This window comes from Engystomops pustulosus, chromosome 4 (assembly GCF_040894005.1).
Source record: "Engystomops pustulosus chromosome 4, aEngPut4.maternal, whole genome shotgun sequence".
Classification (NCBI taxonomy): Eukaryota; Metazoa; Chordata; class Amphibia; order Anura; family Leptodactylidae; genus Engystomops; species Engystomops pustulosus.
This window is the reverse complement of record NC_092414.1, coordinates 206,607,528-206,622,714: the sequence shown is the minus strand read 5'-3', so window position 1 is coordinate 206,622,714 and position 15,187 is coordinate 206,607,528. Positions and strand designations below refer to the sequence as shown.

General features: G+C 46.1%; 1 protein-coding gene across 8 annotated transcripts in view; it reads left to right on the top strand.

Moving 5' to 3' along the window:
- The window catches only part of TRMT1 (tRNA methyltransferase 1), a 38,751-nt gene extending 23,651 nt beyond the window's left edge, over nucleotides 1-15,100 (top strand). For 2 of the 8 annotated variants that reach the window (XM_072149685.1, XM_072149684.1), the window contains exons 2-17: nucleotides 7,967-8,145; nucleotides 8,245-8,300; nucleotides 9,121-9,260; nucleotides 10,571-10,758; nucleotides 11,225-11,340; nucleotides 11,427-11,539; nucleotides 11,691-11,839; nucleotides 11,926-12,009; nucleotides 12,090-12,159; nucleotides 12,239-12,373; nucleotides 12,591-12,673; nucleotides 12,744-12,852; nucleotides 13,378-13,454; nucleotides 13,532-13,651; nucleotides 14,559-14,670; nucleotides 14,953-15,100. In XM_072149685.1, coding sequence (XP_072005786.1) covers nucleotides 7,967-8,145; nucleotides 8,245-8,300; nucleotides 9,121-9,260; nucleotides 10,571-10,758; nucleotides 11,225-11,340; nucleotides 11,427-11,539; nucleotides 11,691-11,839; nucleotides 11,926-12,009; nucleotides 12,090-12,159; nucleotides 12,239-12,373; nucleotides 12,591-12,673; nucleotides 12,744-12,852; nucleotides 13,378-13,454; nucleotides 13,532-13,651; nucleotides 14,559-14,670; nucleotides 14,953-15,057 — 1,836 coding nt within the window. In that variant the 3' untranslated portion in view covers nucleotides 15,058-15,100. Of the gene's footprint in view, nucleotides 1-7,466; nucleotides 7,582-7,918; nucleotides 8,146-8,244; nucleotides 8,301-9,120; nucleotides 9,261-10,570; nucleotides 10,759-11,224; nucleotides 11,341-11,426; nucleotides 11,540-11,690; nucleotides 11,840-11,925; nucleotides 12,010-12,089; nucleotides 12,160-12,238; nucleotides 12,374-12,590; nucleotides 12,674-12,743; nucleotides 12,853-13,377; nucleotides 13,455-13,531; nucleotides 13,652-14,558; nucleotides 14,671-14,952 lie in introns of those variants that run through there. The other 6 variants (XM_072149683.1, XM_072149682.1, XM_072149689.1 and 3 more) reach the window with 5 other exon arrangements.
- The last annotated feature ends 87 nt before the right edge of the window (nucleotides 15,101-15,187 follow it).

Below are 15,187 nucleotides of genomic sequence, written 5' to 3'. Positions count from 1 at the left end.
GAAGAATGGAGGAACCTCCAGCCTCTAGATGTACAAAGAAGAATGGGGGATCCTCTAGATGTACAAAGAAGAATGGGGGAACCTCCAGCATCTAGATGTACAAAGAAGAATGGGAGAACCTCCAGCCTCTAGATGTACAAAGAAGAAAGGGGGAACCTCCAGCCTCTAGATGTACAAAGAAGAATGGGGGAACCTCCAGCCTCTAGATGTACAAAGAAGAATGGCGGAACCTCCAGCCTCTATATGTACAAAGAAGAATGGAGGGACCTCCAGCCTCTAGATGTGCAGGGAAGAATGGGAGAACCTCCAGCCTCTAGATGTACAAAGAAGAAAGGGGGAACCTCCAGCCTCTAGATGTACAAAGAAGAATAGAGGAACCTCCAGCCTCTAGATGTACAAAGAAGAATGGAGGAACCTCCAGCCTCTAGATGTGCAAAGAAGAATGGAGGAATCTCCAGCCTCTAGATGTACAAAGAACAATGGAGGAACCTGCAGCCTCTAGATCAGTGATGGCTAACCTATGGCACTGGTGCCAGAGGTGGCACTCAGAGCCCTTTCTGTGGGCACTCAGGCCATCACCAGAGAGGACTCCAGGTATCTTCCTGCAGTCCCAGACAGCCAAGGACTTGCTGTGCACAGAGCTATATTAAAGTGACAGAGCTACCTGGGACTATTTTCTGCTTTATTGGTGTACTCAGGGTGCTGGTATCAATGAAAACTGTGACAGAGAAGGGAGTATAAATCACAAATTAAATTTCTGTGTTGGCACTTTGCGATAAATAAGCAGGTCTTTGTTGTAGTTTGGGCACTCGGCCTCTAAAAGGTTCGCCATCACTGCTCTAGATGAACAAAGAAGAATGGGGGGAACCTCCAGCCTCTAGATGTACAGAGAAGAATGGGGGAACCTCCAGCCTCTAGATGTACAAAGAAGAATGGAGGAACCTCCAGCCTCTAGATGTACAGAGAAGAATGGAGGAACCTCCAGCCTCTAGATGTACAAAGAAGAATGGAGGAACCTCCAGCCTCTAGATGTACAAAGAAGAATGGGGGGAATCTCCAGCCTCTAGATATACAAAGAAGAATGGAGGAACCTCCAGCCTCTAGATGTACAAAGAAGAATGGGGGGAACCTCCAGCCTCTAGATGAACAAAGAAGAATGGAGGAACCTCCAGCCTCTAGATGTGCAAAGAAGAATGGGGGAACCTCCAGCCTCTAGATGTACAAAGAGGAATGGAGGAACCTCCAGCCTCTAGATGTACAAAGAAGAATGGGGGGAACCTACAGCCTCTAGATGTACAAAGAAGAATGGAGGAACCTCCAGCCTCTAGATGTGCAAAGAAGAATGGGGGAACCTCCAGCCTCTAGATGTACAAAGAAGAATGGAGGAACCTCCAGCCTCTAGATGTACAGAGAAGAATGGGGGGAACCTCCAGCCTCTAGATGTACAAAGAAGAATGGAGGAACCTCCAGCCTCTAGATGTACAGAGAAGAATGGGGGGAACCTCCAGCCTCTAGATGTACAAAGAAGAATGGAGGAACCTCCAGCCTCTAGATGAACAAAGAAAAATGGGGGGACCTCCAGCCTCTAGATGTGCAAAGAAGAATGGGGGAGCCACCAGCCTCTAGTTGTACAAAGAGGAATGGGGGAAGCTCCAGCCGCTAGATGTACAAAGAATGGGGGGAACCTCCTGCCTCTAGATGAACAAAGAAGAATGGAGGAACCTCCAGCCTCTAGATGTGCAAAGAAGAATGGGGGGAACCTCCAGCCTCTAGATGTACAAAGAAGAATGGAGGAACCTCCAGCCTCTAGATGAACAAAGAAGAATGGAGGAACCTCCAGCCTCTAGATGTACAAAGAAGAATGGAGGGACCTCCAGCCTCTAGATGTGCAGAGAAGAATGGGGGAACCTCCAGCCTCTAGATGTACAAAGAAGAATGGAGGAACCTCCAGCCTCTAGATGTACAGAGAAGAATGGGGGGAACCTCCAGCCTCTAGATGTACAAAGAAGAATGGAGGAACCTCCAGCCTCTAGATGAACAAAGAAAAATGGGGGGACCTCCAGCCTCTAGATGTGCAAAGAAGAATGGGGGAACCACCAGCCTCTAGTTGTACAAAGAGGAATGGGGGAAGCTCCAGCCGCTAGATGTACAAAGAATGGGGGGAACCTCCTGCCTCTAGATGAACAAAGAAGAATGGAGGAACCTCCAGCCTCTAGATGTGCAAAGAAGAATGGGGGGAACCTCCAGCCTCTAGATGTACAAAGAAGAATGGAGGAACCTCCAGCCTCTAGATGAACAAAGAAGAATGGAGGAACCTCCAGCCTCTGGATGTACAAATAAGAATGGGGGAACCTCCAGCCTCTAGATGTACAAAGAATAATGTGGGGAACCTCCAGCCTCTAGATGAACAAAGAAGAATGGAGGAACCTCCAGCCTCTGGATGTACAAAGAAGAATGGGGGGAACCTCCAACGTCTACATGTACAAAGAAAAATGGGGGGAACCTCCAGCCTCTAGATGTACAAAGAAGAATGGAGGAACCTCCAGCCTCTAGATGTACAAAGAAGAATGGAGGAACCTCCAGCCTCTAGATGTACAAAGAAGAATGGAGGAACCTCCAGCCTCTGAATGTACAAAGAAGAATGGGGGGAACCTCCAGCCTCTAGATGTATAAAGAAGAATGGGGGAACCTCCAGCCTCTAGATGTATAAAGAAGAATGGAGGAACCTGCAGCCTCTAGATGTACAAAGAAGAATGGAGGAACCTCCAGCCTCTAGATGTACAAAGAAGAATGGGGGAACCTCCAGCCTCTAGATGTACAAAGAAGAATGGGGGAACCTCCAGCCTCTAGATGTACAAAGAAGAATGGGGGGACCTCCAGCCTCTAAATGTACAGAGAAGAATGGGAGAACCTCCAGCCTCTAGATGTACAGAGAAGAATGGGGGAACCTCCAGCCTCTAGATATGCAAAGAAGAATGGGAGAACCTCCAGCCTCTAGATGTACAGAGAAGAATGGGGGGAACCTCCAGCCTCTAGATGTACAAAGAAGAATGGAGGAACCTCCAGCCTCTAGATGTACAGAGAAGAATGGGGGAACCTCCAGCCTCTAGATGTACAAAGAAGAATGGAGGAACCTCCAGCCTCTAGATGTGCAAAGAAGAATGGGGGGAACCTCCAGCCTCTGGTTGTACAAAGAAGAATGGAGGAACCTCCAGCCTCTAGATGTGCAGAGAAGAATGGAGAAACCTCCAGCCTCTAGATGTACAAAGAAGAATGGAGGAACCTCCAGCCTCTAGATGTACAAAGAAGAACGGGGGAACCTCCAGCCTCTAGATGTACAAAGAAGAATGGGGGAACCTCTAGATGTACAAAGAAGAATGGAGGAACCTCCAGCCTCTATATGTGCAAAGAAGAATGGGGGAACCTCCAGCCTCTAGATGTACAAAGAAGAATGGGGGAACCTCCAGCCTCTAGATCAGTGGTTCTCAACCTGTGGGTCGGGACCCCAGCGGGGGTCGAACGACCAAAACCGGGGGTCGCCTAAAGCCATCGGAGCAGAAATTTTACTGTGTTTTTACTGCGAGTTGCATGGTTTGGGGTCACCAGAGCATGAGGAACTGTATTGCGGGGTCACAGCATTAGAAAGGTTGAGAACCACTGCTCTAGATGTACAAAGAATAATGGGGGGAACCTCCAGCCTCTAGATGAACAAAGAAGAATGGAGGAACCTCCAGCCTCAGGATGTAAAAATAAGAATGGAGGAACCTCCAGCCTCTAGATGTACAAAGAAGAATGGAGGAACCTCCAGCCTCTAGATGTACAGAGAAGAATGGGGGGAACCTCCTGCCTCTAGATGTACAAAGAAGAATGGAGGAACCTCCAGCCTCTAGATGTGCAAAGAAGAATGGAGGAACCTCCAGCCTCTAGATGTGCAAAGAAGAATGGGGGAAGCTCCAGCCTCTAGTTGTACAAAAAGGAATGGGGGAAGCTCCAGCCGCTAGATGTACAAAGAAGAATGGGGGGAACCTCCTGCCTCTAGATGAACAAAGAAGAATGGAGGAACCTTCAGGCTCTAGATGTGCAAAGAAGAATGGGGGGAACCTCCAGCCTCTAGATGTACAAAGAAGAATGGAGGAGCCTCCAGCCTCTAGATGTGCAAAGAGGAATGGGGGGAACCTCCAGCCTCTAGATGAACAAAGAAGAATGGAGGAACCTCCAGCCTCAGGATGTAAAAATAAGAATGGAGGAACCTCCAGCCTCTAGATGTACAAAGAAGAATGGAGGAACCTCCAGCCTCTAGATGTACAGAGAAGAATGGGGGGAACCTCCAGCCTCTAGATGTACAAAGAAGAATGGAGGAACCTCCAGCCTCTAGATGTACAAAGAAGAACGGGGGAACCCCCAGCCTCTAGATGTACAAAGAAGAATGGGCGAACCTCTAGATGTACAAAGAAGAATGGAGGAACCTCCAGCATCTAGATGTACAAAGAAGAATGGAGGAACCTCCAGCCTCTGGATGTACAAAGAGGAATGGGGGGAACCTCCAGCCCCTAGATGTATAAAGAAGAATGGGGAAACCTCCAGCCTCTAGATGTACATAGAAGAATGGGGGGAACCTCCAGCCTCTAGATGTATAAAGAAGAATGGAGGAACCTCTAGCATCTAGATGTACAAAGAAGAATGGTGGAACCTCCAGCCTCTAGATGTACAAAGAAGAATGAGGGAACCTCCAGCCTCTAGATGTACAAAGAAGAATGGGGGAACCTCCAGCCTCTAGATATGCAAAGAAGAATGGGAGAACCTCCAGCCTCTAGATGTACAGAGAAGAATGGGGGGAACCTCCAGCCTCTAGATGTACAAAGAAGAATGTAGGAACCTCCAGCCTCTAGATGTACAGAAAAGAATGGGGACCTCCAGCCTCTAGATGTACAAAGAAGAATGGAGGAACCTACAGCCTCTAGATGTACAGAGAAGAATGGGGGGAACCTCCAGCCTCTAGATGTACAAAGAAGAATGGGGGAACCTCCAGCCTCTAGATGTACAAAGAAGAATGGGGGAACCTCCAGCCTCTAGATGTACAAAGAAGAATGGAGGGACCTCCAGCCTCTAGATGTGCAGAGAAGAATGGGGGAACCTCCAGCCTCTAGATGTACAAAGAATAATGGGGGGAACCTCCAGCCTCTAGATGAACAAAGAAGAATGGAGGAACCTCCAGCCTCTGGATGTACAAAGAAGAATGGGGGGAACCTCCAACCTCTAGATGTGCAGAGAAGAATGGGGGAACCTCCAACCTCTAGATGTACAAAGAAGAATGGAGGAACCTACAGCCTCTAGATGTACAGAGAAGAATGTGGGAACCTCCAACCTCTAGATGTATAAAGAAGAATGGAGGAACCCCCAGCCTCTAGATGTACAAAGAAGAATGGAGGAACCTCCAGCCTCTAGATGTACAAAGAAGAATGGGGGATCCTCTAGATGTACAAAGAAGAATGGGGGAACCTCCAGCATCTAGATGTACAAAGAAGAATGGGAGAACCTCCAGCCTCTAGATGTACAAAGAAGAAAGGGGGAACCTCCAGCCTCTAGATGTACAAAGAAGAATGGGGGAACCTCCAGCCTCTAGATGTACAAAGAAGAATGGCGGAACCTCCAGCCTCTATATGTACAAAGAAGAATGGAGGGACCTCCAGCCTCTAGATGTGCAGGGAAGAATGGGGGAACCTCCAGCCTCTAGATGTACAAAGAAGAATGGGGGTACCTCCAGCCTCTAGATGTACAAAGAAGAATGGAGGGACCTCCAGCCTCTAGATGTGCAGAGAAGAATGGGGGAACCTCCAGCCTCTAGATGTACAAAGAAGAATGGAGGAACCTCCAGCCTCTAGATGTACAAAGAAGAATGGGAGGAACCTCCAGCCTCTAGATGTACAAAGAAGAATGGAGGAACCTCCAGCCTCTAGATGTACAAAGAAGACTGGAGGAACCTCCAGCCTCTAGATGTACAAAGAAGAATGGAGGAACCTCCAGCCTCTAGATGTACAAAGAAGAATGGGGGAACCTCCAGCCTCTAGATGTACAAAGAAGAATGGGGGAACCTCCAGCCTCTAGATGTACAAAGAAGAATGGGAGAACCTCCAGCCTCTAGATGTACAAAGAAGAATGGAGGAACCTCCAGCCTCTAGATGTACAAAGAAGAATGGGAGAACCTCCAGCCTCTAGATGTACAAAGAAGAATGGAGGAACCTCCAGCCTCTAGATGTACAAAGAATAATGTGGGGAACCTCCAGCCTCTAGATGTACAAAGAAGAATGGGGGAACCTCCAGCCTTTAGATGTACAGAGAAGAATGGAGGAACCTGCAGCCTCTAGATGTACAGAGAAGAATGGAGGAACCTCCAGCCTCTAGATGTACAAAGAAGAATGGGGGAACCTCCAGCCTCTAGATGTACAAAGAAGAATGGGGGGAACCTCAAAATCAAAAATCAGGGGTATGAAGACTTTTCCACTGCAGAATATGAAGGTGCTAAACTCATATATTATTAAAGGAAATCTACTAATTTATTCCATGCATTATGAAGCAAACATACCTTGAGAATGTTGTAGCTATACTGATGCAGAAACATATCTTGTTTAATCCCTGAGCTGAGTGGTTTTTCAGAAAAAACAATGATAAAGTTCTGATAATGAGGCTCTGTCGCTCTTGTGGCTGCTCAGGCACTATTCCTCTCACCCTAATTATGCATTGCACCAGAAAATGAGGTAATCTCTGTGTTGTCCCTTACAGGGAGAAGTAATCAATCGCTGCACCATGATTAGTGCTGTCTGGGCAGTTCAGTAATGTTTTTATGTAAGGCATCCAGCTTGAACCCAGCTTTCCCAAGGTCCTGAATTTTATAATAGTTTTTTAGCAATACCACTTGGTTCAGGGATAAAACAAGATATGTTTCTGCATCAGTGTAGCAACAGCATTCTCAAGGTATGTTTGGTTCAAAATGCATAAAAACAAATGGTAGATTTCACGTTTTCATCTTGTAAACTCTGCCGCTTGTTACTATATATCTCATTTTTCGGTGCTGGACACTATATTATGGTATAACAGGGGGCTGTAAGGACAGATTATTGTTGCTGATGTATTTTATAATATGTAGAACATTATTTAACCACAATATAATATTTATAGTAGAGGGTTTCTTATAGTCTGAAACCTATGGAGGTGCCAGCTTGTAGGACTATGAGCCCTTTACACTATTACTATACATAATGTAATATAATATAATATGATATATATATTCTACTCTAATATACCATTATTACATCAAATCCCATCACTGTAGCAACTATTTCCTGTAGCCACATTCTGTACAAATTCTCAAGCGCTTCTGAATATAAATGACGATCTATAATTAGGTTCTATGATCAGTAGTGCTCAGATTTCGGTATACAATAGATCGCTTTCGAATTAACATTGTTCCTTTTCGAATGCCGTCGAACTTGACGCTGGTTGGTTAGAAGGCGTCACGTGATGCGGCAAGATGGCAGCGCCCTGGGGAACATGCTGTGATATGTGATTAAGAGGTGATATGGGGTGAGAATTGTTGTTATGTCAGTGTTATTGATAGGGGTCCGGAATATATTATCGGAGGGAGAGATCGGAGTAGGATCTGGGTGTTCTATGCTATTGGCGCTCCAGCAGTGACTAAACTACAACTCCCAGCATGCTCTGAGAGCCGATAGTTATACTATATACGTGTTTCTCAGTATCTGCACATCCAGCAGAACCTCTGAGCAGCTGTATTCATATGATTGTGTTTATTTCTTCTTCATTTACACTGAAAGTGATGGTAGCCGGTTATATCCTCCGTATCCCCCCCCCCCCCCTCAGTATCAATCCTCAGTATCCATGCTGCTTTCCTCTTCTTCAGGTCCTCCTGATGATCTCCATCCTTCACAGACTCCGTTCTTTTCCACAGACGTCTTCTTCAGTGTTCAAGTTTCAGAATCTAATAAGGATCTCCCGTGCATTCATGATGGAGGTAGCTGCGCCCACCCAAGAGGAGACCATCATCACCGAAGGGAAAGCCAAGGTCATCTATCCCAGCGCCAATCAGGTGTTTTATAACCCGGTGCAGGAGTTTAACAGAGACCTGACGTAAGTGGAGGGATTGGGGGAAGGATCCTGGACTGCAGAGCTTACAATCTAAGGGCAGGATCATGATGTGTACATTACGTTCTTCTGTTCTATACTTAGTTGTGCTGTCATCACAGAGTTTGCTCGTATGCAGCTAGCGGAGAAAGGCATTGACTGTGAGTATGTGGTGCTGCAATACTTTGTTATACCACTTGTGTGATATGTCCTATATATTTACCGGTCTCTGAGCAATATTAAATGGAGATTTCATTCTGGAGTTCAGTTTACATGTAACTAAAGTGACAATAATTTAAAAAGAGCAACTTTATCTGTACAACTTGCCTTGTCCAACATTACACAGCTTAGGCATAGATGTAATTGGGCCCTGTGTAACACTTCATGTGATGGCGCTGCAGAGAACCTTGTGATCAACTTGCTCCCAAATAGTCTGCCAAATGTCTTTAAATGGGTTGTAACACGTTTATTATCCCCTATAGTCAAGATAAGGGATAATAATCTCGTTGGAGGGGGGCTGATTGCCGGGACCTCAACCAATCATGTGAAAGGGGGTCCTGCTCTAACTATTTGATGGAGAGTCAGGTCAAGCATGTGATGTGTTCAATTGCTACAATCAATACTGTTGGAGTATTGAAAATGGCAGAGCACGGCGCTCTGGTATGTCCAACACTACTGTTAACTGTCTGTGAGAGCCCTGGAAATATGTGAGTGATGTGTTCTGCTATATCTGATATAGAGTGGTAGAACAAATGCGTAACCTGCCGCTTCATGCATTGGTGAGAATAGGACCCTCTTTCTTGATCTGAGTTCAGGACATGGTACAAATCCTTTCAGTTTGTTTCAGAGATGGTGGAAAAGAGTAACTCTGATCTTGAAGAGTATGATTTTTATATGAGTAAAATTTCATATATTATTGGAATTTCTCAGGTAGGAGGACAGATTCTTTGTGGTTATTGATAAGTGTCTATATCTCTGCAGTTGTGCTGCCAGGAGAGAAGGAGCTGCAGAAGGTGGTGGTGGATCTGTCAGACAACGGAGAGGACTGTAAAATGTCTACCCATGAGAATACGCCTGCTCCCGCCGAGCGACGCACTGTGACTGTAGGAGAGGCATGCCCGGTTAGTACTCAGGATGACTGCCAGGGGGTATGGAGATGAGGGATTACTAAGAGCACTCTCATCACTGCTGAGACACTTATATAGAGAGCTGTGCAGAGCAGCTGGCACCTACTGAACTGCAGTTCACAGGAGGGTGCTGTGCAGTAAATGTTTTAAAGTGTATTATGTTAACCCTTTAATAGCACTTGCCATATATACTCGAGTATAAGCAAAAAATTTGCTGAAAAACTAACTTGGCTTATACTAGAGTCTATGGAAGAAAATAAACCTCTGTACTCAGCTTTCCAACCCCAGGTCATCAGCTCTGGCTCCATCTTTGGGTCCCCACAGCTGCATCGCACACAACATTACTTCAGCCGCTTGCCAACATTATAGTGTGTACACAGCCATCGGCACACACGCGGCAGGCGGCTGACGTCATGGTGTATGCGATGGGACCGCATGGAGAGCCGGAGCTGAAGACAGAAGACCTACGAGGGTGTTGGAAAGGTGAGTACAGAGCGGGCAGGGGCTGGGTACATACAGGGGGCTGCTGGCTACATAGTGGGGGAAGGGGACTGGCTAGCTATGTACTGGGCAGGCTATATACTACAGGGGGCTGGCTATATATTGGGGAGGCTATGACCAATGCATTTCCCACTCTAGGCTTATACTCAAGTCAATAGGTTTTCCCAGTTTTTTGTATTAAAATTCGGTGCCTCGTCTTATACCCGAGTCGGCTTATACTCGAGTATTAAGGGTATGTTTCGCAACTCTGCAAAATGGTTAAAAAAATGTATTAATAACTGGATTGTATAAAGCATCATCTTTATACAACTCCTCACTATTATTATTTTTTTTATATAGAGCTAACAGTATCCATTTTTGCATTTTTAAAGAAGAAAAATAAGAATAACAGTACAAAGTAATTTGACATAAGGCATTTGACTACAGTACCAGATTTCCTATAATTAGACATTCTGCAATAATAGCAACATGTTCCAATAATGACAGGCATTACGTATCACAGGGCATATGTCCAGGTTTCGCATTTGCCAGCAAGCAGGATCAGAGAACCGTAGGCACAACAGACCTGACAAACACACCCACAACATAATACAAACAAACCCTTACCCAGCTTTCCTAGATGTCTGAATAGCAAATATCCTAAATTAAAAAAAGCATCAAGCACCGGAAGGCAATTGTACTCGGGGACTATGCCTTACTACACCAGGATGAAGTTGCTGATGGTCACACTATAATTTATTTTACTTCTGGATCTCTTGGGATCCCCCTAATCAGTGAATTACCCCCCTATCTCCCTTTGTTAGGAGGGTCTGCGTGTTCTGGAGGGTCTGGCAGCTTCTGGGCTACGTTCTATCCGTTTTGCTTGTGAGGTTCCGGGGCTGCAGAGCATCGTGGCCAATGACTTCTCTACCAGTGCCGTGGAGCTGATCAAAAGAAACATACAGTTCAATGGTGTGGAGCACCTGGTGACTGCCAACTACAGTGACGCCAGGTAAGGTGCTGTACGTTCCACTGTAGTGAGTAGGGTGCAGCTGCAGTACCACACACAACCAGTTGAAAATTGTGGCACCCTGTGACAGTTGAAAATCGGCCATGCCCTGGAATGTATTGTATTAGGAAGTTGTGCTCCTCCTGGCATCTGCTGGGGTGTAGACATTGACACCTTGGGGTGGGTGGAGAATTGCTGCATACATCACAATTACATGAGTAATGCACATAGGAATGCCACCTATAAATAATGGCTGCAATTACATACTATGGCTGTTCATTCCTTTTGCATCTGAAAACAATGGTGAAATCTTAAAGGGCCTGTCCCGAGCTTGATTAATAAAGGTTGTGTAGGGGATAACAATCTGATCAGTGGATCACGAGAACAGACCCCGATGTAGCCTTTGTCACCACTTGATGGAGCAGCAGGTCATGCTTGGGGTATTTACTCTCCTCCTTTGTGCTTGTAGGATGTTGATGTATAACAGGATGGGAAGAAATGATCGCTTTGATGTCATTGATCTGGATCCCTATGGTAGCCCGGCCATATTCCTGGACGCAGCGGTGCAGAGCATTGGTGAAGGAGGTGGGTGGTTAATGTTTGCTGAGGGACCCTGACATTTGTGTAGGGCTGCGGTGATGTGACCTTGTACCCCTGTGTATCCTCCATAGGGCTGCTGTGTGTTACCTGCACTGACATGGCCGTGCTCGCGGGTAACAACGGGGAAACCTGCTACAGCAAGTACGGCTCCATGTCCCTGAAGTCCAAATTCTGCCATGAAATGGTAAGGAGGTCTATGGGCAGAGTTTAGACCCATAAGGTTTTTGCTAACAAGTTTAGATACTTAACATCTTCGTCATTGAGTGCTGCTAGGTGGCGCCAATTGATGGTTCAATATATGTGGAGTGTAAGGAGTTATGTTCTGCCCTGCACAGGCTCTGCGTATCCTCCTGCACAGCTTAGACCTGCGCGCCAATTGTTACCAGCGTTACATCGTTCCTATGCTCAGTATCTCTGCCGACTTCTACATCCGGGTGTTTGTACGAGTTTTCACTGGACAGGCAAAGGTTAAAATGTCAGCCAGGTGAGTGTCACCCCCAAACACTGTACAAACGCCCCTTATGAAAACACCCAAGATAACTCCAACATCCCCCCCCCATATCTCCATAGTAAACAAGCCCTGCTCTACAACTGTGTGGGCTGTGGAACGTACCATCTACAGCGTATGGGGAGAGCTGTGCCTCACGGGAACAAGTATGTTACCTCTGTGTCAATGATAATTACGTTTTTAGATGTTTTTTTTTCTCTTATTAATGCATTTACTCTCTGGACAGTATGAAGTACTCTGCCGGGACTGGACCAGCCATAGGAGCCAGCTGTGAGTTTTGCCAACAGAAGCATCAGGTAGGCAGTGACTGGTCACGTATAATGGCCGTGTGTCCGGCGTCCGTCTGCCCCGTATTATCGTGTTCTTGTGTTTCAGGTTGGAGGACCCATCTGGGCTGAGCCTCTCCACGATAAAACCTTTGTACAGAAAGTCCTGGACGCATCAGAAAGAAATCCAGAGCGCTTCAAGACGTCAGACCGGATCGAGGGAATGCTGAGCATGGTGACTGAGGTGAGAGAGCGCTCCCTTGTGGTGTTCACTGGAAAATGTGTCCTGCTAATCCAGCTTTCAAAGACTCCTGAATGTATGATAGATGCATTTCCCTAACTGGGGTGGTAGATAATGTCACGGATTTCAGGAGCTTGGGAAAGCTGGGTGATAACTCCAGGCGGAGCAGTAATAGTTTGCACCCATCGGCTGATGCATTTCTGATATTCCCATTCTGCAGGAGCTGGATATCCCCTTATACTACACTCTGGACAGTCTGAGCAGTGCTGTGCGCTGTAACACTCCCTCCCTGCTCCAGTTCCGGTGAGTTCCTGATTTCCTTAGGTGTTTGGTTTTCTTTACTGTAGATCAGATTTAACCCTCTTTCTTCCAGGTCTGCTCTGCTGCATGCTGGGCACAAAGTCTCGCTGTCACATGCCTGCCAGAACGCCATCAAGACCAATGCATCTCCCTCCGTGATCTGGGACATCATGAGATGTTGGGTGAGAGTCTACATGTCCTGCAGCCATTGTTATGTATTGTCCCTGGAGACATGTGTAATCATCCTTTTTTGTATGTAGTAGCAGCAGGACTGTGAAAAATGCATTAATATTCTAGGATTGTAGCTGTCCTCACACTGCTGTGCTCATAGCTCTCTGCACCGATCTACTACTCCACAGCCTCTCCTCTCTACTTCTGAGTATGAGCTGAATTAGGTTTCTTGTAGGCAGTGGTTTAGGTTACAGAGCTAAGTGCACAGCAGTGTGAGGATATCCCCTGGTGCATGTGGAGTGGATACCATGCACCATGGCTGCAGCTTTGCAGGGACAGAAACTTCTTCATCTCCTAGAGTCCTGTGGAGTCTGATTTCATAACTAGCGGCCGCTCTGACTACCTCTCATTGAACTAAAAAAAGTTGTCCTCAGTTTTCTAAAGAGGTTCTGCAGCATCTATATAGCAGATGAATGGATGATGACAATGAATGATTCTTATGTATCCGACCTGTTAATGATCTCCATTTCCAACAGGAGAAGCTGAATCCAGTGAAGAGGGAGAAGCTGTCGGAGACGAGCCCGGCGTATCACATCCTGGGTACAGAGCCGCGGTCAGTGCCGTGTAACGCATCTGTATATCATCTGATGCCGCCGTCACGTAGCGCTCATCACGTCACTTTCTCTATAGGATTCAGGCCAATTTTGAAGTTCGACAAGACGCAAATCCAAAATCCCGGAGGATGGGCCTAAAGAGGTTTCAGGAAAATCCGGAGGCCAACTGGGGACCGAAAGCACGAGCCAAAGCCGGGTAGTTATATAATCACTTACCTGCGCCCGAGTGATGCTGCATTACAAGTTTCTTATATGTACTCAGAATAACAAAATAACACATTCGCTAATTCACTGTTATTAACAAAAATACAGCATCTCACAGATATAATTCCAACCTGTCGCTATCAGTCCTAGTGTACACAATTTCATTTGCACCTAGACACGATTCTGTAACTTCTGACTTCGGGTCGGGTCGCTGCCACAATGGATTTCTGTGTGAGGCCTGCAGCTGAGATTTGTGTCTTTCTGCTCTGTGCCTGCAGCCCAGCACGGAGCTCACACTGACACTCACTGATTCACTTCCTGCCAGCACATTGTGAGCAGAGAGCTGCAAACAGACAAGTTATCGGGGGAAGCAGCCACATATCTATGAGAACAGAGATGTAGTAGAGCTGACAGTGTAAAAGGCTTCTCATCTCTTAGAGTCCCCACTCACACCCTGGGATTTTACACTGAGCAGCCTAGGGAGTGATAGGAGCTAAAACAGCAATAAAACTGAGTAATTGTTAAGTAAGGGGTAAAATTATCTTTGTGTAAACATCAGCAGGGGATTAAGATTTGAGAATTTTTTTTTTAGTGGGAAAAACCCTTTTAACCACCTACCTCATCACACACAACATACAGCCATTTACTGTCAGTGCTTGGTATTGCAGCTCTGCCCCATTCACTTGAATGGGATTGAGCTACTGATGAACCAACATGGTCTTCTAGGGAATGTGTATTAGAGAAGTGATTTGATTATTCAAGGAATTATGAATCTTAAGGGCTCAATACGCTAAATCCTCTGGGTGACATTGTTTGGTGACCTGTGGCTCTCCAGTAAGGATGATGAGAGTTGTAGTTAGTGTCTGTGGGGTTGTATCATACGGATTTGTCTCCTCCAGGGGAGGAATATCAACATCCTTGGAGGAGAGGAGGAAACAACATCAGAACAAGAGGAAGGGCGCCCCCGAGGATACAAGCTTCAAGCAGTTTGTGTGCAAGAAGTACAAGCAGGTAAGTGACCGGAAGTAATTTAGTCATAGGTAGGTAATCCTGTAAGGTGGTAGGGTCTGAACTATGTAATAGTGCAAAAAATCTGCAGCCACTGGATGGCGCTGTACTGGTGATATTAGACTGACAACTAGAATGTTAATCTGACAGAATAGATACCTCTGCTCTTGGAGCAATCCATGGGGGTCTCAGTTCATAAACTACCTTGCTGACCCTCAATAGGGTGGATTTTTAAGCTTCGTCTCTGATGAGCACCACCTTTGACCTACCTTTTGTCTTCCATAGGGTTCCTGTGACTTGGGGGACAGCTGCCGTTACTCTCATTCACTTGTGGACTCTGAAGTGGAGTCACAGGACCCCTCTGCAACAGATAATACCCCTGCCTCCTGAGGGCGCTCTGCTTTTATTCAGCTCGGGATGGACTTGTCTGGTTTTTAAACTGGAGAGTAAATTAAACTTCATATTTTTTTTTTTCTTTGAAAAATAGTTTATTTGGCCCTGGCACATGGAGAATAATGCA